General features: G+C 37.6%; 1 protein-coding gene across 2 annotated transcripts in view; it reads right to left on the minus strand.

The window, feature by feature from the left end:
- The window catches only part of LOC124596421 (solute carrier organic anion transporter family member 5A1), a 441,010-nt gene that overhangs the window by 10,200 nt on the left and 404,499 nt on the right, over positions 1 to 26,311 (minus strand). For both annotated transcript variants that reach the window (XM_047135553.1, XM_047135552.1), the window contains 4 exons: positions 26,146 to 26,310; positions 24,656 to 24,854; positions 7,448 to 7,620; positions 913 to 1,111 (listed from right to left, as the gene is read on the minus strand). In XM_047135553.1, coding sequence (XP_046991509.1) covers positions 913 to 1,111; positions 7,448 to 7,620; positions 24,656 to 24,854; positions 26,146 to 26,310 — 736 coding nt within the window. The remainder of the gene's footprint in view (positions 1 to 912; positions 1,112 to 7,447; positions 7,621 to 24,655; positions 24,855 to 26,145; position 26,311) is intronic.

The raw sequence follows: 26,311 nt of genomic DNA on the forward strand, positions 1-26,311 counted from the left end.
TCTATATAATTCCATCTATGTGAACATTCAATTACACATGCATATAAATTGTGACTTCCTAATATTTGTATCAGTTAACTGATTCCAACTATGACTCACTGATATTGTAGCATGTTCTAAATCCAGTCTACTACTAACCAGATTCAGTGCTATGGATAAAGCTGTATGGCCAGGTTATCATCATGCTAATAAGATGTCATTTGTCTTATGCAGTATTCACTTTAGCTGATCAACTGCTCATTCTTCTTTTGTATAGTTAATCTCTGTCACTCTCTTAAGATCACGATTTTTGCAAACTAAAATGATACAGTGTGAGGAAACTATTTTCCCAACAACCAATCATTCTGCTCACACTGAACTTATTATGCTCTCTGATACTCAATAGGCATACTACACTTGCTGCCACATTTCCAGAACTGTGATTACTGGGTGTGATCTAATATGACCTTTCCAGTCACACAAGAGAATTTGATGATGGGTCTACACTTATGCTATCTCTTTGCTGGACCTACATGTATGCTATCCCTATCCAATTACAGTCTCAATTATGTATTGTTGATTTCATAATGTCTGGAGGTTACAGTTTCCACAAATATTCATGAACACAGAGAATATTTTTCATACAGGAAATAAAACAGTTCAGTGAAGGTCACACTGAATCTGCCACATTATAGAGAAATTGTTTATCATATGCGCTGTAAAATGTACATAAATAATAAAATGTTAAAAATGTCATTCTGCAAGAAACAGACATGATTTAGTGTCTATTCCAAAGAGCTTTAATCAGTTTTAGTATGACAGTCTGACAGTCTGATTTAATATCAAGTGGTGAAGCAGTATGATAATTACAAATGCATCACAGACTACACAGTAAAATATCTATCACCAAATAAACCTTTTTCAGTTGCTTACCTTAGTACTATCATTAACAGTGGCATCTGGGTAACAGCAACTATGAAGGTCATGAAGAAAAGTAGTATAAGAAATGGAAAAATTGTTCTACAGGGGGAATTACAGGGTCCAGCAGTTGCTACAGGAACAACTGTAACTTCTGCAAACTCAGCCGCTTGTGGACCCGATCCAGTCAGCAGGCTGAAGTTTCCATGGATGCCTGAAACATATTTGATAAATCAATTAATAACTACTTCAAAAAACTTAAATGCCAGAATAAATTAGCATTGTTGTCAAGGCCTGTTTATTCTTTAAGAATTCAAAAAATTACAATATAAGGTGCTGTTTAAATTGTTCTTAATACATAAATTACAAGGGCTGTTCAATAAAGAATGATTTTTTTTTTTTTTTTTATTTTTTATTTACGGGCAGAATTTCTCAAGCTGGAATTTAATATCTTGATTTTCTGTTAGCTTAGTGTGTAACAAACATGCCATAGTAGTTTCATTATTGGTACTCCTAGTTCCCTCCTGTGAGAGGTGGGCAAGCTGAGACATGTTCATTATCACCTACTGCAACAAGAGATGTGACAGACAATGAACAATATGCATCTTTGAAATTCTGCTTTTGTCTCAACAAATATTCAGCTGAGGCCTATGCAATATTATAGGAGGTCTATGGAGAATCTGTTCGCCCTATAGCACAGCTTGAAGATGGTTTAATTTTTTAAAGAGGGTAGAAAATCCATTTCAAAGGAAAGTGGACCTGGAGCTCCAGTTACTGATCTTATGGAAGAAAACATCAAGACTGCTGCTGTCATTGTGAGAGAGAATCAACTAATTAATTATTAACACATACTGAAGTACTGAAAACTTCATTGGGTGCCACCCACAATTTGGTGACAGAAAATTTACAGGAGACATATTTGTGCATAGTGGGTTTCAAGAGCGCTGATCCCAAACAAAAGAACATTTATGTACAGATCCGTACGCAGTTGAAGTTTATGTTAGAGGAAGATCTGAAGTTTCTTTCAAAGGCTGCTGATGAAACTTGACTACATCATTTTGATCCTGAGAGCAAACAGCAACCTTCAGTGCTGAAATCTCTATCGTCCTCACTGTGGAAATCTCCAACACCAACCCTTAAAAAACCAAAAGTGGTTGCTTCTGCTGGGAAAGTTATGAACATCTCATTTTTTTATATTCATGGCATGGTTTACCTGCATGTTGTATGCAGATACACATCAATAACCGGACAATACTATGGGGATATCCTGAAAATTTTGCAAGTCTGTATGAGGTGCAAAAGAAACAGGCTGAATGCTGCACCAAGACAATGCACAACTGCATATTGCAAATATTGCTACTGAAAATCTTGAAAAAAAATGATGTGCATCCCCCACCCTCCTTATACATCCAGTTTATTCCCATGTGACTTTTCAGCATTTCCTGAGCTAAAGCACATTCGTGGGAGCCACCGTCCATCATCAGAAGCAGTAGTGAAGGCTGCAGAGATTATTCTGAAACACCTTTTAGAATGTGGTTTCCAACTTGTCAGGCTGGGACAAGTTCATCACATCTACATGAGACTATTTTGAGAAGGACCATTAATATCATAAGCACGAGTGAAGGTATGTTATCAAAAAAGTTATGATCATTCTTTACTGAACAGCCCTCATACATAAGTTCTGGTGTGATTTATTTTCAGGAATGTGATCAGTAAACGTAAAGGTTAGGTACATAATAAGTCTGTATCACATATGAAGAAGCCTTTTTCAAGTGTGCACCCACTTCAAGCGCCATGTGTTCCAACTTCTAAAACCATGTGACGAGGCTCATCTGGAGGAGAAAGCTGACCTTGTGATGCCTTATTCTCCCTGCATACAGTGGCTACTGCAATCAGCAAGAGTGAAGTGCACTCTGCTGTTGCACAAGGCATCATAATAAAGTTTCTCATGAATGAGGATGTTAATGCTGCTTAAATTCATTGCTGTTTACTATCATAGTCTGTGGAAAGAACACTTTTAGGGGCCCATGTGGAAGGTTGTTCTAAGTACTTGGAGAAAGTATGGCGGCTTGCTAAAAATAGGGCCTATTTTGCACCATCCCTGTACCAACCACATGATACAGAACACACAGGCTATGAGTGAACCTGTTGCAGATGGTAGGCATTTAGCTGTGCTTAAATTTCTCAGAAAGTTCGAATAGAAGAGTGGAGACAATAACTTGGAGTGGATTGGAATTTCATAAAGTATCAGCTTATTGGGTTCCAAAGTTACTAGATAAAGAACAGAAAGCTGTGCATATTGCAATTTCTTGCACATTTCTCATGAGGTATGAGGAAGATGATGATACTTAATTGGCAAAAAAAAAAAAAACACATGATGATAATGTAATATGGTGTGCAACATTCAAAATTTTCAGAAAAATATGTGTAAGCTACAGGGAAAGACAGGCAAAATATAATATGTATAAGAACCAAGAAGAAACAATAAGAATGCAAGTCTAAGAATGAAGAGCTCAGATTGAAAAGGGTGTAAGACACATATGCAGTCATTTGGCCCTACTGTTCAGTTTGCATATTGATGAAATTGTTGTGGAAATAAAAGATAAATTCAACGTGAAAGAATATCAATGACAAGATACGTTGACAACATTGCTATCCTCCGTGTAAGTGAGGAGAATTAGAGGACATATGTTATGAAACAAACAGTCTGCTGAGCACAGAATATGGATTGAAAGTAAATCAACAAAGTATGAAAGTACTGAGGAGTAGAAGAAATAATATTCATGATAAACTTAGTATCAAAACTGGGGACCCTGAAATATGTGAAGTGATAACCAATTCTATTATGTATGAACCAACGTTAACACATGATGATGAAGCAAGCAGCGCATAACAAGCAGACTTGCATGGGCCAAGATGACATTCCTGGTTATGAGAAGGTTGCTGCTATCAAACTTTGGCCTTAATTTGAGGAAGGGATCTACGAGAATGCACATCTGGTGCACAGCATTATATGGCAGTGATTCATGGAATGTGGCAAAACAAGAAAAGAATAGAACTGAGGACTCTGAGATGTTGTTCTATAGGCTACTGAAAATCAGGTGCACTTATAAGATAAGGAATGATGAGGTTCTCCCTGTATTAGTGAAGAAAGTAACATATGGAAAACTATGACAAAAAGATGAGATGAGATGATATAATAGTACCTGTTAAGAAATTGGGGAATAACTTCCGTGGTACCAGAGGAAGCTATAGAGTGAACACTGCAGGGAAAGACACACATTGGAATATATCCAACAAATAATTGAGGACGTATGGTGCAAGAGCTGCTCTCAGATGAAGAGGTTGCCACTATAGAAGAAGTCATGGTGGTCAGTCAAATGACTGATGACCACAAAAACAGTTACTTGAGATGACACTTCAGGCTCTCACTACATCCCCAAAACCAAGAACACAGTATGGAGTTAGGGAGGAGGAGGAAAGGGAGACCAGTGCAATCAAAGATCCAGTTGTTTCCTGATAAGGTCGTGGACATCACCAAAGAGTTCTGGTAAGCATCAGACCATTGATGCTGCCTACTAATGTGTTATTGTCAGCCAGAGCTGCCTACCACACACAAAACACAGCAAACATTTAAAAAGTAGATCGTCAGCCATCGCACTGCAACAGTAACTCAACAAACGCTGACAGATTTGACCTTGACTGTCCTATTAAAGCCTACACCTCAGACTTATCATGTTACTTCCACAAGTTTAGGCCACTCAAAGGACACCTCTGTGGAGAATGCTTCATGGCCAACTAGAGATGCAACAGTTTGTGCGCTGTTGGTGTTAGTCCATTTATTCTTTGAAATGACATCAAACATTGATAAGGACAGTGGTAAAAATGCTTCAGTAAGATGGATGATTATGTAGAAAAATAACCAAACATCTTAATTTTATTGGATTTTAAACAATAAAAATTTTATTACAAAATGCTTGTTTATATCTAATTCACACCATACGATGTAACTTATAAGCCATTTCTCTGACAATCAGACTTGGGGGGGGGGGGGGGGGGGGACTAAACGAATTACTTGTTTCAGACACACTGGTGATGCCTGATAAGCAAAGGCTGCAATTTGCATAAAAGCATTTTGAGACAAGGCGGAAGTAGGTGCACTTCCAACACTTTGAGTTATCTTGACCACACACTGAAATAATAAAATTGTGGTCAAGACAACTCATAGTGTTTAGTTAGAAGCAAAAACTGCCAACAACAAGGTTCAATGTCTTGAATGAAAAATAGCTCACAGTTGCACTAATTATGTTTATGGTCAAGGTTTTGAATAAACATGATTAGTGCAACTGTGGGCTGTTATTCATTCGAGACAGTTTCATAATGGTTGCTGGTGTTGCTGCCATGATGAAAATAATAAAATAAAGATTCAATGTAAATTACAGATAATTCTAAAATTTAAGTGGACACAATAAACTGGAAGCAGTTGTGTGATTTTAAGCACTGCAGTAAACAGAAAATTAATTACAAGAAAACATTAAATGTAACTAAAGCATGGCAGTCACATATTCCAATTTAAAAATACTCCTGGGTCACAGATTTTTAAAGAAATTCTTTTTCCTGTTGTTCATCCTGGTCTCTAGCTTGACACAGAAATTTAAAAAGCTTTGTATTCAGCCATATTTTTATATTTGTGTGTGTCTAGGAACATTGCTAGCTGTTTCAGTGGCATGGTATGTAAAAGGACAGTCATCTTCTGTCAATTATTACAAGTATTAATGTTTTTTACCACATCGTGTTATGAGAAGGGCAGTACTGGGAAAGATTTACTATGACTGTACTGCTGATTTTGACATATGTGATTTAGAGAAACCCCAAGAAATGATAATAAGATACACTCATAATATGAAATGAAGGAAGGAGGAGAAATTTATGAGTTTGACACCCTGTAGACAACACGAGTACTAGAGATGCAGCATAACTCAGAAGTCACAAGGATCAGGAATGAAATCATCATTTTTAAAGGAGCCACCCTGACCATCACCTTAATTGATTTGGAGAAAACATAAATCTGCTCAAGAGTTTGAAGTTCCTTCCTTTCGAATACCAGCCTAGTGCTTTAACCTCTACCACAAACTGTGGTTCACAATATGAATGTTGTCCTCTCAACTCAAATTACTGTATCAGCTAGTTTGATTTCTGTGCGAAATGTCTTAAAACATATAAACAATCTGATAGGAATTATAGTTCATTATGGTCTCATCATTTACACAGAGAAAAGAAAAGTTATTCCTTTTTCACTATGATAGTTACTTTTAGCACAGAACTATGTTCTTCCAATTTTGGTTCTGATGAATCAGAGAAAGTCAAAATCTTAATAAGTATATATGTTCTAAGATGGTGAAACATTACCTCATAAAAACATAGCAGAAATATAGAGCATGTCTTTACGACAGTGGCCAATGATGAAGATGTAGGAGCGAGATACTAAACTGGTGAATATAAAGACACACGAACACGTTACGTAACAAAATGTATTTCATTATGATACACTACCACAATCTTTGTAATTCACTACTGATCACAATGGCAAGAAAAAACAGACGGAGTCAAACGAGATATCAATCAGCTTTGCAGCAGTTTAGGCAGACACTCCATAGTCGATCTGCTGTCGACACTTGCCACAAAGAGCTCAGATACCACCACAAAGAGACTACTAAGTTATATACTACAGACTTTGTGATTAATGGATATTCTCTGAAATATTTTTAGGCCACAAATTATTGTTTGCTTTCATACCCATCATTACATTATCACCAAATAAATATTTGAAAAATCACTGCATGTCTCAGCATTTTGTAAATTGTAGCATACAGATTATGCCACAGTTTTCTGAGATGACAAGCTTTTATTTTCATTTCTGTAATGATATTTTCAATGTAGACATAACTGGGTGCCCCTAAGTAAACTGAAACAAGTCTGTTGCCTGTTTCTCTGTTTATAGCTACAATGCTGAAAATAAGCAGATGAGATGATCTCATACACCTTATTCCAAATAAGGGAACTGCATGGCAATGAACACTAATGTGTGCCAGTCAGAACCATAGCCTGCATCCTCACTGTAAGTGATGTTCACCATAGTAAGTAAAATTTTAACTTACAAACATGTACGTGACTATAAAACATAAATGGAAAGGGTAACTACCAAAAATGTACAGTCAAATTTAACAGACAAAAGATAAAATAAGAAACAATTTATTGTTAGGATTATTATGTTGCAGCAGATATTGCTATGAACAAAATATGACAAAAATAGTAGCTTCCAGAATAACAGTTCCTTCATCTGGGAACAGGGAAGGGTTGCAAAAAACAGGATTATTCACAGATTAACTGAAAAATCAATCAGGGAGGGACAAGTGAAACACAGCAGGCAATGCAACAGGAAAACCAAAAGACTCAATATCAGATTAACCACTTGTGAAAATACATGAAAAAAAGTGGTACATTTACATATTTTAAGAATTTTTTCCCATTCTGTATGTCACATACTTACAGGCACAATTAGTGTAGTTTGATCTGGATGAGAATGCAGTACATCCAGCATGGCAAGGACTGAAATATGTCAGCCCATTATTGCCACATACAGGTTCGACATCATTCATGCGACACTCACAGCCAAAATTACACGCAGCTGTTAAATTGACTTGGAATGGCTCATGTTTGGAGCTGAAAAGAAAAATATTATAATGAGGAGTTGAAAATGTAAAGACTGAGACAATTAAATACTAAACAAATTAATCACATGACTCTTATCCACTGAACAACTATGGTTTGGTGATTTCTAATAGTGGATTTAATTTCCTGTATTACTACATTCTAAACGTGGGCTATTTTAATTTTTAATCTATGAAACTGCTACATGGTGGTTCTCTGTATCTCATGTACTGGAATTGTGGCTTTTACTCAACTACATCATTTTTGTATTTGGTAATAAGCACGAGTATTTTACCTGCATTTACTTAACACATCAGCTATGAAGAATTAAAATGAAAACACACCACGGAAGTCGCAGAAGCATTTGTATCAAAGGGGGTAGTGAAGTTTGGAAAGGTATATGGCAACCAGTACATGACAAGTGCTAAAAATATGGAATGCTTTAAATGAGTAAAAATTATGTATGACATATCAATACAAAGGGCACACCACTGCATAGAAAATTAGCATCTTCAAATTGAAAAGGGTTAAATTTGGTTCAAGAGATACTCTACATTACTGCAAAAGAAATGAGGCTATTCACATGACTAAGGAACTCTTTCTCATAGTATAAGTGTATAGATAAAAAATATACTCATGAAGTGACTGATACAGAGATTAGTGATCACAAGGTCGTTGTAGCTAGGCTCAATACCGTTTCTTCCAAATCCACCAGAATCAAACGCAAAATAATTTTATTTTAAAAAGTGGATAAAGTGTCACTAGAAGCCTTCCTAAGAGACAATCTCCATTCCTTCCGAACTGACTATGCAAATGTAGACAAGATGTGGCTCAAATTCAAAGATATAGTAGCAACAGCAATTGAGAGATTCATACCTCATAAATTGGTAAGAGATGGAACTGATACCCCATGGTACACAAAACAGGTCCGAACGCTGTTGCAGAGGCAATGGAAAAAGCATGCGAAGTTCAGAAAAACGCGAAATCCTGAAGATCAGCTAAAATTTACGCGCAAAATTTGGCACAAACTTCAATGCGAGATGCCTTTAATAGGTCCCACAACGAAACATTGTCTTGAAATTTGGTAGAAAATCCGAAGAAATTCTGGTCGTATGTAAAGTACACAAGCGGCAAGACGCAGTCAATACCTTCGCTGCGCAATACCGATGGTACTGTGACTGATGACTGTGCCACTAAAGCAGAGTTATTGAATGCAGTTTTCCGAAATTCCTTCACCAGGGTAGACGAAGGGAATATTCCAGAATTTGAAACACGAACAGCTGCTAGCATGAGTTTCTTAGAAGTATACCTTAGGGGTTGCGAAGCAACTCAAATCGCTTAATACGGGCAAGTCTTCAGGTCCAGATTGTATACCGATTAGGTTCCTTTTAGATTATGCTGATACAATAGCTCCCTACTTAGCAATCATATACAACCGCTCGCTCACCGATATATCTGTACCTACAGATTGGAAAATTGTGCAGGTCGCACCAGTGTTTAAGAAGGGTAGTAGGAGTAATCCATCGAACTACAGACCTATATCATTGACGTCAGTTTGCAGTAGGGTTTTGGAGCATATACTGTATTCAAACATTATGAATCACCTCGAAGGGAACAATCTATTGATACGTAATCAGCCTGGTTTCAGAAAACATCGTTCTTGTGCAACGCAGCTAGCTCTTTATTCGCACGAAGTAATGGCCGCTGTAGACAGGGGATCTCAAGTTGATTCCGTATTTCTAGATTTCCGGAAAGCTTTTGACACCGTTCCTCACAAGCGACTTCTAATCAAGCTGCGGGCCTATGGGGTATCGTCTCAGTTGTGCGACTGGATTCGTGATTTCCTGTCAGGAAGGTCGCAGTTTGTAGTAATAGACAGCAAATCATCGAGTAAAACCGAAGTGATATCAGGTGTTCCCCAGGGAAGCGTCCTGGGACCTCTGCTGTTCCTGATCTATATAAATGACCTGGGTGACAATCTGAGCTGTTCTCTTAGGTTGTTCGCAGATGATGCTGTAATTTACCGTCAACTAAGGTCATCCGAAGACCAGTATTAGTTGCAAAGCGATTTAGAAAAGGTGTGGCAGGTGGCAGTTGACGCTAAATAACAAAAAGTGTGGGGTGATCCAAAAGAAATCCGTTGGAATTCGATTACTCGATAAATAGTACAATTCTCAAGGCTGTCAATTCAACTAAGTACCTGGGTGTTAAAATTACGAACAACTTCAGTTGGAAAGACCACATAGATAATATTGTGGGGAAGGTGAGCCAAAGGTTGCGTGTCATTGGCAGGACACTTAGAAGATGCGACAAGTCCACTAAAGAGACAGCTTACACTACACTCGTTCATCCTCTGTTAGAATATTGCTGCGCGGTGTGGGATCCTTACCAGGTGGGATTGATGGAGGACATCGATAGGGTGCAAAAAAGGGCAGCTCGTTTTGTATTATCACATAATAGGGGAGAGAGTGTGGCAGATATGATACGCGAGGTGGGATGGAAGTCATTAAAGCAAAGACTTTTTCGTTGCAGCGAGATCTATTTACGAAATTTCAGTCACCAACTTTCTCTTCCGAGTGCGAAAATATTTTGTTGAGCCCAACCAACATAGGTAGGAATGATCATCAAAATAAAGTAAGAGAAATCAGAGCTCGAACAGAAAGGTTTATGTGTTTGTTTTTCCCGTGCGCTGTTCGGGAGTGGAACTGTAGAGAGATAGCGTGATTGTGGTTCGATGAACCCTCTGCCAAGCACTTAAATGTGAATTGCAGAGTAGTCATGTAGATGTAGATGTAGGAGAACACATGAATAAATGTATTAAAGTTAGCAAGCTTTTAGAGCCAGTGTCTCCTTCAAGCAAAAGAGTTGAAGGGAAAGGAAGAGGGGTGAAGGAAAAGGATTGGTAAGGTTTAGAAAAAGGGGAGACTTCAAAAATGTCACACAGAGTACTGTGTCATGGGATACTTTCTCATCCCATCTAATAAGTCTCCCCTGACCTGGGGTTCCGGGCAACTTTTCCGAAATCCACCCCTTTTCCTAAACTTCACCAATCCTTTCCTTTCACCTCTCTTCCATCCCCTTTAACCCTCCTGCCAGAAGAAGAATTCACTGGCTACAAAAGCTTGCAAACTTCAGTAACTTAATAACTGTTTTCTCCTATCACCACTTAGTGAGTATTTTTTTTTTATCTATAGAATTACATTTTCAAAAATTGATTATTTTTGTTGATATATTACTCATTGCATTACTGCATGACTATTTTTCTACCTTGAACAGTAACCTTATGTTGTGACAACTTTCATCGAAGCTGATCAACTTGGTGGCAGATTAGACCAGTTTACTGCATGTGTGATCTTACACACAGTTGGAAAATGTTGTATATGAAGTGAGACACATAAGAAATAAGACAGATTTTGTAGCTTTTGTGCACTTCAGAAAATATGTCTCAATTTATAGTAACTATTTTCAACGTAAGACTTAACTGAATCCACATGTACCTAAATTCCTTTCTTTCACTGCTCAAAACATTACTGTGAGAATTTGCAGGTGCACTGCCCTCCTTGGCTTTTCAGCAGTGTGTCAGAACCTGTCTGTTGTAAACTGGTCATCTCCTGCCATTGAGTTGATCAATTCTGATGGAACTTATAATGCCATAAAGACACAATTCAGGATAGAAACAGTTGTTTACTAATAAGTTATGATAAATATTTCCATAGTTACATGAGCAGTCACTTATCTTGTGTGCTGTACTACCATTTTCCATCCCAGTAAGAGCTGAATTTCAATATCAGTAGTACAAATTATACATTTCCCCCCTTCATGGCATGGTAAATCATTGAATAATATTGTAGCTGCAAGGCACAAGCACAGTAATATCAATGACCTGGCAAAGGAATTGACGTTGCCTTGTTCAAAGAAGGCATATCATTATAAATAGAACTGACTTGGGGGGGGGGGGGGGGGAGGGAGGGGGGGGTGTCACAAACAGTCACAATTGTTTTGATACCAACTACACTTGAATAAAGTGCTCTATTTCACAACAGTATCATTTCTTGCGGCAAATTATGAAGAGAATAAACAAACTAACTGTTACAGGCTCTGTTAAGCGACTGAAGACTGTAGTAATCATGGGCATCAGTCTAAGTGCTCAGGTCCTTAAAAGACACAGTGCATCTTCTACCACGCTGAAGAGAAACATTTCTGGATGCTTCCCCCACCCCTACCCCCTTCCCCTTGGATTCCTTTTCTTGTGAAGAATACACACCTGTCAAAATTAGGACAGCCCATGGCCCAAAGTCAAAATTAAAACTGTGAATAGTAGAGACGATATTCCTATTGGCATAACTTGCATAAAAAGCTTCCAGAACTGCTTCCCTCATACAAGCATTTTCAAGTATAAAAAGCATGTATCATTTTACATGTTGACAAAATGGTAAAGTATTTCATTTGCGCAGAATGCTCAGTGCAAATAACCACAAGCAGCAATAACAACATTAACATTTTCACATTTCAATTTATTACCATTACAACACACTGTTGTCAGAACCTAAAGCTGAAAAAAGTTCCTCTAAATTCAGGTTAGAGTTGTGGTGCTTTTCACTCACTATATGACACAAATGCATTATGTTCCCATGGTAATATGAGTTTAGTTGCCACATATTAGAGCATGACTTAATTTCACTGAAAGGCACATCTGATAAAAATTGCAGCAGCCACAAAATTATAAGCACTAACAGAGTTATTTAGGAAGATGTCAATAACAATGGTCAGATCAGTCCCTTACACAATGGAATCATGCTGCATATAAAGAACAGAACTAATATCAAGCAACATTTGTTTAGCGTTACCATAGAAAAGTACCATTTCAAGAAACTTCTGGAATTATAGGTAAAGTAAATCAGTACAGCAATTAACATAGTGGCAATTAAAGCCACTTTTTATGAAAAAATAAAAATGTTCAATTAATTTGTTTTATAAATAATTCAAAAGCTAAGATCACGTACATACTGTTTACTGGATAAACGGTTTCAACACACTAAAGGTGCCAACATTGGATCTGAATGTAGATTATCATTTATAAACTACATTCAGATTCAATGATGAAACCTTTAGTGTGTTGAAAACAGCTATCCAGTAAACAGTATTTAAGCGATCTTGGCTTTTGAGTTATTTCTACAACAGAGTGATCACCCCACTATGCACTACGTGTTCACTGCATAATTTAGGCCACCATCTCCACCCTGATAATGTCAGGCCTCACTGAAGCCATTTTAAATCAATAAATTCATCTCTGGACTGAGAAAACATGAACTAAACCATTTGTCCAAGACTGAAGTGGCTGATAAGGTTTGTTTGGTACAAGAACAAAGAAAATATAATGAAAGTATAAAGAAATTTCACACTTTAATTTAGGCAACCAAACACACATTTCATTTCCAAATGCTGATATCTGACACTTAGCTGAACTTATTATCATTTCAGTCAAAAACTACATTGCTCTATCAATAACTTAAAACTATCATCAATCCAAAGACTGGTCTGAACATCACAGTTCATGGTCCTGTCAAAATTCATACACCATTGCCTTCCTCTGATCTTCAAACAGACTAACAAAGCTATTTACAAGGCACCTACAATTTAATGTGTAATTTGAACCACAGAGCACCTCTGTATTTTTCCTACCAATGAACTGTACCAGATGTGAAAGAAGTTGGAAGTGGCAGACAAAAATCCTAGGACCGACTAGGGATTGAACCTATAATTTTTGGAGTCATAGTCTGTCACTTTACCACTGAGACACTGAGCCACCAAGCCACACAATATCATTACCCACATTAAAATAATAATAATAATAAATAATAATAATAATAATAATAATAATAATACCACACATGGCCAGAAGGTAAAAACTGCGTGTCATATTGAAACACACCAAATGGAAGGCTCGACTTGCTATAATATCACTCTTACAGTAAATATGATATTTTTCTTTTGTGATCTCTATTCCAAATGTAATGTATATATCGTGAAAACATGAAAGCTCTAAATTCTTAACCAAGCTACTTTTTCATAGCTTTATTATCCACCACATTTTTTCTGGATTGCTGATTAAGACTGTAAACACAAGGTTCATCAAACATTTTCTTTAGTGAAAACATCAAATTTATGATCTTCTAACTATACTCTTACTTCAAAATTTGATCTTACCAGTATTTGTTTCTTGTTTTATGATTGATTTACCTCATTTGAAATACCTCACTTGTGTCTTAATGAATAACATGTTATCTTGTCTGAAAACGGAGTGATTCAAAAGTTATCTTTATTCAAAACTAGCCAAGAAACCTGGTATTGCCCAGGTATATATTTGTAGCTGCACCAGAGACTTCGTATGTGTCGAATTTATTTTTGATTTGGGAAGCTTCTTTGTATGTAACATCTGAAGCAGTATGATCGTGGACGTGAATGAAGAGACTGTCACTAACAAGGGAAAGGGCTGCACAGAGCTAGCCATGCGAAAAGCAACTGAAACTAAGGTCCATTCCCACAACATACAGCATCTGGTCTCATGCTTTGCTTATGGTCACAGCACAGTGTAAGCTCACCAGGAATTATAAACTAAGCAGGAATCGGGGTATAAAAACTCACTTGCCTGTAACACTTCCTGTCAATATTTTCCCTCTTATTATATTACACTGAAGAGAAATAACTAAAAGCCTCTGTGGGTGATGAGGGTGAAGGGTTCCAACAACCGAAATAATGCACGACATTCTCAATCAGGGTTATGTCGCACTTTACTTTTGGAAGGAGTTTCCAAAGACTGAGCTAAAGTGTGATGTTCTCAAGCTGCAGCAAGTCTCACCTCACAGTCTTCTCTGGATTCTGGAGACCACACAGTCCTCAGTCTTTTAGCCATTCTGGTAGATTCAGAAAAACTTGACCAGTTTCTTGGCATTTTTATTTGTAAACAAAATTAAATCAAAATATAATGAGTGGGCACCCAAATCACAAAGCAAGCTTAATAAATTCATTTTTCCTAGCAAAGAATATAAATAAAATTTATAAAAAGAAGCAAAGCAATGTTGTTAGGTTTCTGATGCACAAAGCGAAATTTGGGAATCCGTGTATCCTAGCCAAGTAAATCTGCCGTTAGTTTGCATTCATAAAGTGTTATAATTTTGACAAAAAAATTATATATGTGCCCCAGGCTATGCTCAAGTTACCTGTGAGGCCCTCATGAAAATTCCTGAAGTAGTTTTGGAGACTGCATCTTCGAACATACAGACATGATGCTTTTAGATAAAATATCTTTTTTCTGTGATCCTATTCTGATTAAATGAAAAAGCCTACATGTTGCTCCAAGCTACACTCAAGTTATCTGCAAAAACGGTATGCAAATTCATATAAGTTCTCAATATTAGCGTGTTGAAAAAGACAGGCACAATGACTTCACAGTTTCATTATTAGTAAAGATTGCTGTTTTCTAGAATGTTAAAATCTCCAAATTTAATCATTTCTAAAATTCAGTTGTAGCTGCTTGAAGCCCAACTCTTTTTCTTTTAACTGCTTACTCCAACATAAAACTGGCGAGAGGTAGAAATGGGCCCTGTAGGGGTCTCAGGTACTGTGCCTGTTGAAGACCAGAGGTCATACATCAAGATTGAAACTTTAAGTGGTAAAAACCAGACAGAAATCCACAGTGCATTAAGTTTAGACTGGGGGCGAGTTTACAGTGGACAATAGTACAGTTTCACATTCGGTTAATCGTTTTCATAGTGATCATATGAGGATAAACAATAATCCGAGACCCAGAAGGCCAAAAATGTCAATAGATGAACAAAATGAGAAACTTGTGGCAGATGCTCTTGAAGAAGATTGCAGTGTGACTTGTGAGGAACACTCTGAAACCAAGGGAGTTTCCCCAAGATCAGTATTCCATATTCTAACAAATGATTGAAGAACAGAAAAATTTCTGCATATGGGTCCTACACTGCTCGACTGCTGAAGAGAAGCTCTGACCATGAAGGTCAAGGATTCTTGTGTTGAACTATCGCTATTGATGAAAACTTGGATTGGGGTTGGGTTGATTTGGTGGAGGAGACCAAACAGCAAGGTCATAGGTCTCATCGGATTGTGGAAGGATGAGGAAGGAAGTCGGCGATGCCCTTTCAAAGGAACCATCCCACCATTTGCCTGAACCGATTAAGGGAAATCACAGAAAACCTAAATCAGGATGGCTGGACGCGGGATTGAACCGTCGTCCTCCCGAATGTGAGCCCAGTGGGCTAACCACTTCACCACCTCGTTCGGCAAAAATTTGGATAAGAGACTTTGAACGGGAGTTGAAATCACAGTCCAATGAATGGAGAGCGTCTGGTTCTCTGTGCCCAAAAAAATTTCAATGAGCTCAATCAAATGATGATTTTTGGTTAGGATCACCACGGAATCATCTTAACAGTTCTGAGTCCCATGTGTAGCAAGTGTCACAGCAGTGTATTATCATAACTTTGTGCAAAACCTGAGCAGAAAAATAACAAAACCTAAGCTGCAAGGACCTGGTAACTCATTCTCCACTACAATGCTCGCCACATATCAGCAACGTTGGAGCCCAAAAATTGTGTGAAAAGTGTTGCTGGATCCTCCCTACAGTCCGGACATGAGTCCACCAGACCTCTACTTGTTTCCGAAGTTGAAAAAACCTTTGCATGGGTGTTGTCATCTTTCTCTGGAAGAGCTTTCTACCACCCTTATCCAAACCATTCAACAGATGAACAGAAGTGGTGTCCTAGATGGCCTAATAGAGCTTCTGAGACATTGAGATAGAGAAGTGGGGAGACTATAGTGAAGGACTGTAAGAGATATGGAAAAAATAAATAAATACATGAATGTGTAAGTAAAAAATTAAATATATCTAAAAACAAAGATGATGTAACTTACCAAGCAAAAGCGTAGGCATGTTGATAGACACACAAACAAACACAAACACACACACACAAAATTCAAGCTTTCGCAACCAACGGTTGCTTTGTCAGGAAAGAGGGAAGGAGAGGGAAAGACGAAAGGATGTGGGTTTTAAGGGAGAGGGTAAGGAGGCATTCCAATCCCGGGAGCAGAAAGACTTACCTTACAGGGAAAAAAGGACAGGTATATACTCGCACACACACATATCCATCGGCACATATACAGACACAAGCAGACATTTGTAAAGGCAAAGAGTTTGGGCAGCCTCAACTGACATCTTTGCCCAAACTCTTTGACTTTACAAATGTTTGCTTGTGTCTGTATATGTGCGGATGGATATGTGTGCGTGTGCGTGAGTGTATACCTGTTCTTTTTCCCCCTAAGGTAAGTGTTTCCGCTCCCGGGATTGGAATGACTCCTTACCCTCTCCCTTAAAACCCACATCCTTTTGTCTTTCCCTCTCCTTCTCTCTTTCCTGACAAAGCACCCATTGGTTGCAAAAGCTTGAATTTTGTATGTGTGTTTGTGTGTCTATCAACATGCCAATGCTTTCATTGGTAAGTTACATCATCTTTGTTTTTAGATATCTTTTTAGATATATTTTCCCACGTAGAATGTTTCCCTCTATTATATTCATATCATTAAAAAATTAAATAATTATTTGTAAAATATTCCTCATACTTAAATTAGAAAATCTGAGCTCCCAGAAAAACTTTGGCCAGCTGTAAAAATCCCAGTGCAGGATCCAAAATTCTTGTCACATAAAATATCACTATTTGCGCCAATTTAAGGACCTCATCCATCTATACTTTTATGTTAACACCTAAAATGTAATATCTTTATATTGTAACATTTTGTCCAACATGCAGCTTTAAATATGTGGTGAGCACATAGCCACACTCAGTTGATAGCTAGCATTCAAAGAGCATAGTTACTGATTATTTGTCAACAAGTGGCCACGAAAGCCTTAACAATTTTGTAGCGTAGTTACTGTGTTACATGCTGGCCACTTTGTACATCCAAGCAATGTGTGTCAGGCACTTAACCAGTGCAAATGCTGCATTAATCAGTTTGTTAATTTAGTCAGTTGGCATTAAGTGATCATTATGAGTCTGCAACTATACATCAGTGACTGTGTAGGATCCACCTTAATTTGAACAAACAGCTATTTTGATATTTTAACACTGTATTTGAGCACTGCAGTTAACATGATAACAGAATACAGAGAAACTGCACAACATGTTGACACATACTGTGCCTGAAAATGCCCTGTAAGGCTGAAACTGGCCAATTGTGCAAAGTAATAAACTGAATACTCGTGAAAAACAGCCAAGATGGAAAACTTCAAAATGTCCTTAAAAGTATGACAAAGTAGATACTGTTAATAGTTACAGTTTAAAAGTATGATATGCTTGTAAATGAAGTATGTCAATAATGACTTTATCATGGGACGAGATGATCTCCTTGTAATGTAACTGAACTAAATAAATATCTGTATGCCACTTGGGCACCGAAAGTTAACAATAATGTAAAAGTATTTTCATACATTTCTTTTGTTACATGTGAACTTAATATAATCAATTATGCCTGGAGTCATGAGGAAAGTAGAAGCCTTGTTGACTACATGACTGAAGGTCCATGTCAAAAGCAGAGCACGAGTGTAAAAAAAGACAAGGGAAAGAAAGAGAGAAAAAAAAGAAAGAAAGAAAGAAAGATAGATAGAGAAGGATAGATGTGGTTGAAGGCTGTGTGATGACGATGATGATGATGATGATAGGTAACAGTGAGTCAAGCTGAAACCAAGCATCTTCATATTTACCTTAGAAATGAGTGAAAAGTGGTTTAAAAAAAAGTCATCATCTATATGCATAACAAAGTGACAAGAAAAATGTATCTGTTGTGTTTAGAGTATATATACATCATGAACAACAATGAGCTGAAATTAAAGGCAACGTACATCATATTTTAAGTTTGTGTAATGATAGGATACCAAATAGTGATCAATAATACTGCCAAAAGATGGTGCCCAGGCCACAGAATACGTAAATATAATGTTTTTCTTTGTATGTACAGAGTAATATAAAAATGAAATTTGTGTAAACATTATCTGCAAAACTTTATTTCATGGGAATAATTTAAATTTATGCAACATACAATTTGAAAAAAAAATTGTAAATAATTACTAGATTTCGTTATTTTCTTAAAGCATTAATTTAAAATATTGCATATTCTTGTATTGTTAGTTATTAAACTGAAAATTCTAATTAATATTCCACGATATACTGAATAGTACATGACTCTTACAGTAATCTGAAGGAAAACAAAGTTAGTGTGCATTTTATTACATCTGTAATTTAGTGAAATTTGCTTATTCTGTATTAAGTCTCCCAAGAAACCAATCAATGAAGGTTTATAGTAGGAAAGTTCTGGTGGAATGTAAATACTTTAAGAATGAAGTGAGACTACTTGCCAAAAAGGAAAAGCATCGAGTCATTGACAGGAGCACACAAAAAAGACAGAAAACTAGCTAGCTTTCAGAGTAGTTCATTTCTTAAGCTACAGTACACATACAAACATGTCCAAGCACACACTTCCCTGGTCCTAACACAGTGCCAACTGGGTGCAAAATGCTGGGAGTGCATTTCAGCAGGTGCACGAGGACAGGGGGGTGGTTTTGTCAGGTACGGTGAGTAGAGTGGGAGAGAGGTGGGAGGCAGGAAGAGGGATATGAGTTGGGTAGCTAGTGCCTTGGATAGAGGTAGCAGATTTGCTGGCTAGGAATGGGGGTGGCAGGGGCACAGGCTAGGCATGTGATGCACATTAAGGGTGAAGTGGAGAGGCGAACTGGGAGGTGGTGACATGACAGAGGAAGGGGAAGCCACTGGGTGGAGGGTGTGGGGACAAAGTAGACCACCCAGTCGCAAAACATGCAGCTGACCACACCGCTCAATTTCAATGGCTGCTTCACTACCCAAGTCGTCTGGATCCTTCCCTCCACCAGCAGGCTCTCTGAACTATGCATATGGGAGTTATACTTGCAACACAGGCTTAGCTCCCGGAATCATCTGGCATCAATCTCCATTAACCAACTACCCCCACATCCTCCACCTAATGGCTTCCTCTTCCAATTCACTTCTCCATGTCACCTGCATCATGTGCTGTTCTGCTCTGGCTCTAGCACTTGGCTCTACCACCTGCCACCAATCCAACCCGCATTTCTAACCAGCAAACAAGCTGCCTCCCTCCAAGGTGCTAACTGTCTTCCTCCAACCCCTCTTCCTGCCTCCCACCTCTCTCTCCATTTCCCACCCCACCTAACACAATCTCCACTCCACTCAAGTCAACCTGCCAAACTGCATCCCTGGCACTGTGCATGCATCTAGCACTAGGTAACAGCACAGGTGGAGAGTGTGTGTGTGTGTGTGTGTGTGTGTGTGTGTGTGTGTGTGTGTGTGACAGAGAGAGAGAGAGAGACTTACTTTGATAGCAAGTTTTCTGTCTTTTTTATGTGTTCCTACTGATGACTCCACACTTTTCTTTTGATTTTCAGTGAGTGGTCTCCTTTCCTCTTAAAGCAGTTAATGAAGAATTTGTGTTTAGCGAAGATTGTGATGAAAATCTATTTTTTAAGCAATTAAAAGGGTTCATTAAAATTTTGTTTTTGGTGGTAAGGAAACCTATAAATGTTAATGCATAGAGAAAAATGACAAAATGTATAGGCTACCACTGCATACTATAATATCATAACAATACTGATTCTCAAAATTAGAATGTTATTTCAGGAAACCCCAATTCTGAAAAGGAAACACTAAAGGGAATGTGGGAGGTTCATTTTAATTTGAACACTCATTTATTTTGTTTTTTCAACATTGTATTTGAGCACTGTGGTTAACTACAGCCACAGTGGTAAGTATAAAAGAAGTTCTCACAATTCAAAGCCATGTAGTGAGACTGGCTATGACATGCAGTGTTGAAACAATGCCAGCAGACTGAGGAGCTATGAGTAAGCTATAGGAATGGATTCAACTTTGCAGTCTCAAACGATGGGCACCTTCAATATTTAGGCATGAAACTAAGAACTTTTCCGTATCAAATATTAATAATAAAAAGTGCCTTTGGCATATTAAATGCTAGGGGGAGCCTGAGTGTCAGAGTTTTGTTACCATAATTTCTCTATGTGATAAACTATTTATATTCAGAAACAAATGCCAATTAATAGTCTGCTGAAAAATGCTTGAAGAGTTCCGAAGTTAACATGAAGTATACTAGAAATCTCTGTTAAGTGCTAAGCTCTTCAGTCAGCATTAGGATGTAATCCAAATCTGATCACTGTGCAAACCATGCTGTCAGTTTTCAATAACTTACAGAGTTTTACATTGTCAGACTGTTTGATGGTGTTTGTTAATAAATGCACTGTCATGACATCCCAGAATTTATTTAAAGTACCCCTGCTTCCATTCATCATCTCACACACAGGCTGTCTGCATCTCTGGATGAATCCGATGTACTACGAGAATTGCTTCAAGGGACTGCATCAATGAGAGGATTCCACAGAACAAAAAGCACGAAGTCCTACACACCAATTCACTAATCTGGTCCAGTAAAGGGTTAACTTAACTTCTGCAATCTGAAATGGGAAGGAACACCAGTTGTACTGTATGTTGCCTATACCACTTTCTATGAACTCGTGGCTAGATTGACAAATATTTATGGAGATTTAGTACCACAGTGGAGGACTTACAAGTGCTTACATTACGTAAAGCTCTGTGTCACCAGGATCTATTACTGCCATTTTCTGTGAGATTACTGACCTTTTGAATGAAGCACTGAATATTAATTTACAGTTGATCATCATTGCAACTGATAATATTGATAAACATATATAAATGTGAGAACCTAACTTCAAAATGGTGCATGAAACTCACATAGAAAGTGCTTCAAATCATATTTCATCGGTAAATAAAAACTGGTCCAAAAAAGACTAAGGAGAAGCCTAGAAGCATGTCATTTACATTCAAAAGCTATCATTTTTACAAGCGTTTTCATACTAACATGGTAGCACATACAGCAACATGTTTTATTTCATCTACTTGAGACCTGAATATCTTAAATCATGACAATGAGAAAACTTAAAATTATTTCTTGTGGAAAATTTATACGTAACTAGCTGACAAACCCGGCATTGCCTGGGTGTTCATTTTGCCAATTTTCTATTAGAAGCAAAAACAAAAAGATGAACTGTGTTTGTCAAAAAGTATAGAAAAAATTTCTTTTCCATGTATTCGTGAAAACACCTTTGAAATGATGAAACAACCGTACAAAGAACTATGCACAATGTACAAATGTGTAAGTACAGTATCCAAATTAAGAAACCTTTTCTCTATCAGTTTTTGCGTGCTGAGCCCAGCTGCTTCACATGTTTACAAACATCTCTATGGCAACATCTCTTCACAGTTCTGTAGATGGCTACTGTTTTCACCTACACTTTGCAGTTGTATGCTGTAAAAAGTACTGCCAGGTGTTGACCTGACTGTAGAGTGTCTTAGCAGTAAAGAGTAAATGTACTAAAACTTCATGCATGATGCCATCAGCATTTTTTCACATACCTCAGTGCTTATGACATCATATCTCTTGAACTGCGTGTCGCACAATGATATGTTTTTGCAGGCACATTCAGAGGCATATGTGTATAATGTCCTTTTTTCCCCCTAAGGTAAGTCTTTCCGCTCCCGGGATTGGAATGACTCCTTACCCTCTCCCTTAAAACCCACATCCTTTCGTCTTTCCCTCTCCTTCCCTCTTTCCTGATGAGGCAACAGTTTGTTGCGAAAGCTTGAATTTTGTGTGTATGTTTGTGTTTATTTGTGTGTCTGTCGACCTGCCAGCACTTTCATTTGGTAAGTCACATCATCTTTTATATATATATATATATATATTTTTATGAACGGAATGGACAGTGTCTTGAAAGGAGGATACAAGATGAACATCAACAAAAGCAAAACGAGGATAATGGAATGTAGTTGATTTAAGTTGGGTGATGCTGAGGGAATTAGATTAGGAAATGAAACACTTAAAGTAGTAGATGAGTGTATATATAGTTTGATGCAGTTCTCCATGCTACGCTATCCTGTGCAAGCTTCTTCATCTCCCAAGACCTACTGCAACCTACATCCTTCTGAATCTGCTTAGTGTATTCATCTTTTGGTCTCCCTCTACAATTTTTACCCTCCACGCTACCCTCCAATACTAAATTGGTGATCCCTTCATGCCTCAGAACATGTCCTACCAACCAATCCCTTCTTCTAGTCAAGTTGTGCCACAAACTTCTCTTCTCCCCAATCCTGTTCAATACCTCCTTATTAGTTATGTTATCTACCCATCTAATCTTCAGCATTCTTCTGTAGCACTACATTTTGAAAGCTCCTATTCTCTTCTTGTCCAAACTATTTACCGTCCATGTTTCAGTTCCATACACGGCTACACTCCTTACAAACATTTTCAGAAAAGACTTCGTGACACTTAAAGCTATACTCGATGTTAGCAAATTTATCTTCTTCAGAAACGCTTTCCTTGCCATTGCCAGTCTACATTTTGTATGCTCTCTACTTCAACCATCATCAGTTATTTTGCTCCCCAAATAGCAAAACTCCTTTACTACTTTAAGTGTCTCATTTCCTAATCTAATTCCTGCAGCATCACCTGATTTAATTCGACTATATTCCATTATCCTCGTTTTGCTTTTGTTAATGTTCATCTTACATCCTCCTTTCAAGACACTGTCCATTCCCTTCAGCTGCTCTTGCAAGTCCTTTGCTGTCTCTAACAGAATTACAATGTCATCAGCGAACCTCAAAGTTCTTCTCCATGGATTTTAATACCTACTCCGAATTTTTCTTTTGTTTCCTTTACTGCTTGCTCAATATACAGATTGAATAACATCAGGGATAGGCTACAACCCTGTCTCACTCCCTTCTCAACCACTGTTTCCCTTCCATGCCCCTCGAATCCTGTAACTGCTATCTAGTTTCTGTACAAATGGTAAATAGCCTTTCACTCCCTATGTTTTACTCCTGCCACCTTCAGAATTTGAAAGAGTATTCCAGTCAACACCGTCAAAAGCTTTGTCTAAGTATGCAAATGCTAGAAACGTGGATTTGCCTTTCCTTAATCTATCTTCTAAGATTAGTTGTAGGGTCAGTGTTGCCTCACGTGTCCCAACAACATTTCTACGGAATCCAAACAGATCTTCCCCGAGGTCGGCTTCTATGAGTTTTTCCATTCATCTGTAAAGAATTTGCGTTAGTATTTTGCAGCTGTGACTTATTAAACTCATAGTTCAGTAATTTTCACATCTGTCAACACCTGCTTTCTTTGGAATTGGAATTGATTTATGACTACCTTCATTTGGAGACTGTTCCAGTCGAACAGGAAAGTAGGAGTCAAAAGGATTGAACAAGTTTAGAACATCTTAAAGCTAAAGACAATCTAGGAATCATTAAGTGGCTTATGGTTGGAAACTACCTCTGAGTGTTTTTTCTGCTTCCGTTATGACACAAGAAACAAAATTAGTCCAAACAGTCAAGGAGACATACTCTTCTTGAATGAGATTAGAAACACAAATATTTCAAATTAATTTCAACAGAAGAGTTTGGGTTTGATAACATACAAAGGCAATAAATCCACTGTTGCATGGGACCAGTCCACAGAATTCTTTCAAGAGAGGAAGGTACCACAGAACATCTCTCGAAGGCCATTGAAGGCCACTGCAAAACAATGACTTTGAGATGGTAGCTTCCAAATGAGGAGCTGATGTGAGAGAGACAGGTCAAATTCAATGATCAAACACATTTCAGGTAATTTGACAAGCCTCAACTATTACTCTGAAGTTGTGCTTCTTCAAAGTGAAGAGCTACACATGCATAACATTTGTAAATCATACAACACTAATGCATCATATTCTCCTTTCGAAATAACCGTAGCTGTGGCTTTGACAGACCCACCAAATTTTTGCATCATTTAGAGCTGAATCAGTGACTCAAGAAATATTTAGTCATGGGGTATTACATAGTTATTTATGCACATGCTGTACCTGTTGAAGTATGGTATTGTTGTTCCTGCCATCTTCACATTGTCGCAGCCAAGGAAGAACAACAACCCATAACAGGCTAGACATATTGTGTTAGAGATCAGAACAAACTGCACAGCACCCCTAGGTCGCAGTTCCAAACGTTTAAGGAGGCAGCCACCCATGAAGATGCCGATACAGGCTCCAGGTATTGCTATTGAACCTGCAAGGCAATGATAAAGATAACTTTCAAGAAAAAAATGAATACACGAAGTGCACAATTTTAGTATTTGCAACAGAGCCAGTGAAAGATTCACTAGCTTCCAGAATATGGAACACTCTTATATCTAGACAAATAAAAAAGAAATAATGAATAAGAAAAATGAACATTCATAGAGGTACATGGCAAATTCTTGAATGTCTGTAAGTCCAAAAATGCACTGCAAATCTGAGTTGGAAGTTAGCTATGAAAAGCAAACAATAGAGGAGATGCACTGAAGCTTAACTTGTTAGAGTGAGGTGATTACAGGTGAACTTGCTTACACAAAGAAAGGTATGGTGTTGTTATATGAGTAACTGCAGTATTTATAGATTGATTTAGTGAACCTACAGAGGAAAACATTACGCTAGGTAAATGAGCATTTTAAAGTCACCCGTCTAAAATACAAATACAATGTCATAAATGAAAACTTTATCCTACACAGTGCAAATTGGATTTGAATACACATGAAATTGACTATTTGTAACTTCTTAGGTTTTCAAATACCATCCATTGCTGGATTTTCAATGTTAACTGCCATACCACGTGTCCCATAATTCAATTTTTGGATCGCTTTACTGCCTCATTCCTTTATAAGATCCCCATTTTTCCTTCATCATTTTCTTTTACTTTTTCCTGAAGATAGAATCCCATATTACAGTACAATAGACAGTGAGTTTTTCTCCTTTTGCATATCAAAAGCATTTCATTCTTTTTTTGGCTGCCTGCCTGGTACACCAGAAGGTACACATTAAGAATATATTTTAGTTAGTTTTGCACATATATACAACTGATGTCCAATTATTTTTTGACCATTGGGAAGAGTGTTACTGATTCCAGCACTATATATGCATTACATGCTTCTCATTCAGTTCGACATTACCTCTCAAACCTTAAAGTTGTCAGGGAAAGTATTTCCACATAGATATTCTTTCAACTTTGGAAACAAATGAAAACCATAGGGTGCAACATATGGAGTGTATGAAGAAAGTGTAAGCTTTACATCCAAAAGATTGAGGCCTCCACTGTGCAAGATGCACAATCTGCAGACAACTTTTGTTACACAGTAAACAAATATGGTCATAGCACTAGCTGATATGTAACACTGTACTCATAATATGTCATCAGTTGTGTTAAAACTTTCACTTATTCAAGATACTTAAAGGAATGACCATCTACCTTAAAATATATGTATCAACTTATAATAAATGACAGCAATGTGAAGCTCAAATGCAACTTTTCTCTTTATACAGACCTGTAAATACACTGGCTTGACTTTTTCCAAGACTGAACTGCGTCTCCAGGTATTTTGGTAGGAACACAACAAAACCCGATACAATAATAAGTTCCATACAGGCACCCAAACAAGTAACCACGTAAACAGGATTGCACACAAGTCGCCACATTGAGCGTGGAATGTC

This window comes from Schistocerca americana, chromosome 2, assembly GCF_021461395.2.
Source record: "Schistocerca americana isolate TAMUIC-IGC-003095 chromosome 2, iqSchAmer2.1, whole genome shotgun sequence".
Classification (NCBI taxonomy): Eukaryota; Metazoa; Arthropoda; class Insecta; order Orthoptera; family Acrididae; genus Schistocerca; species Schistocerca americana.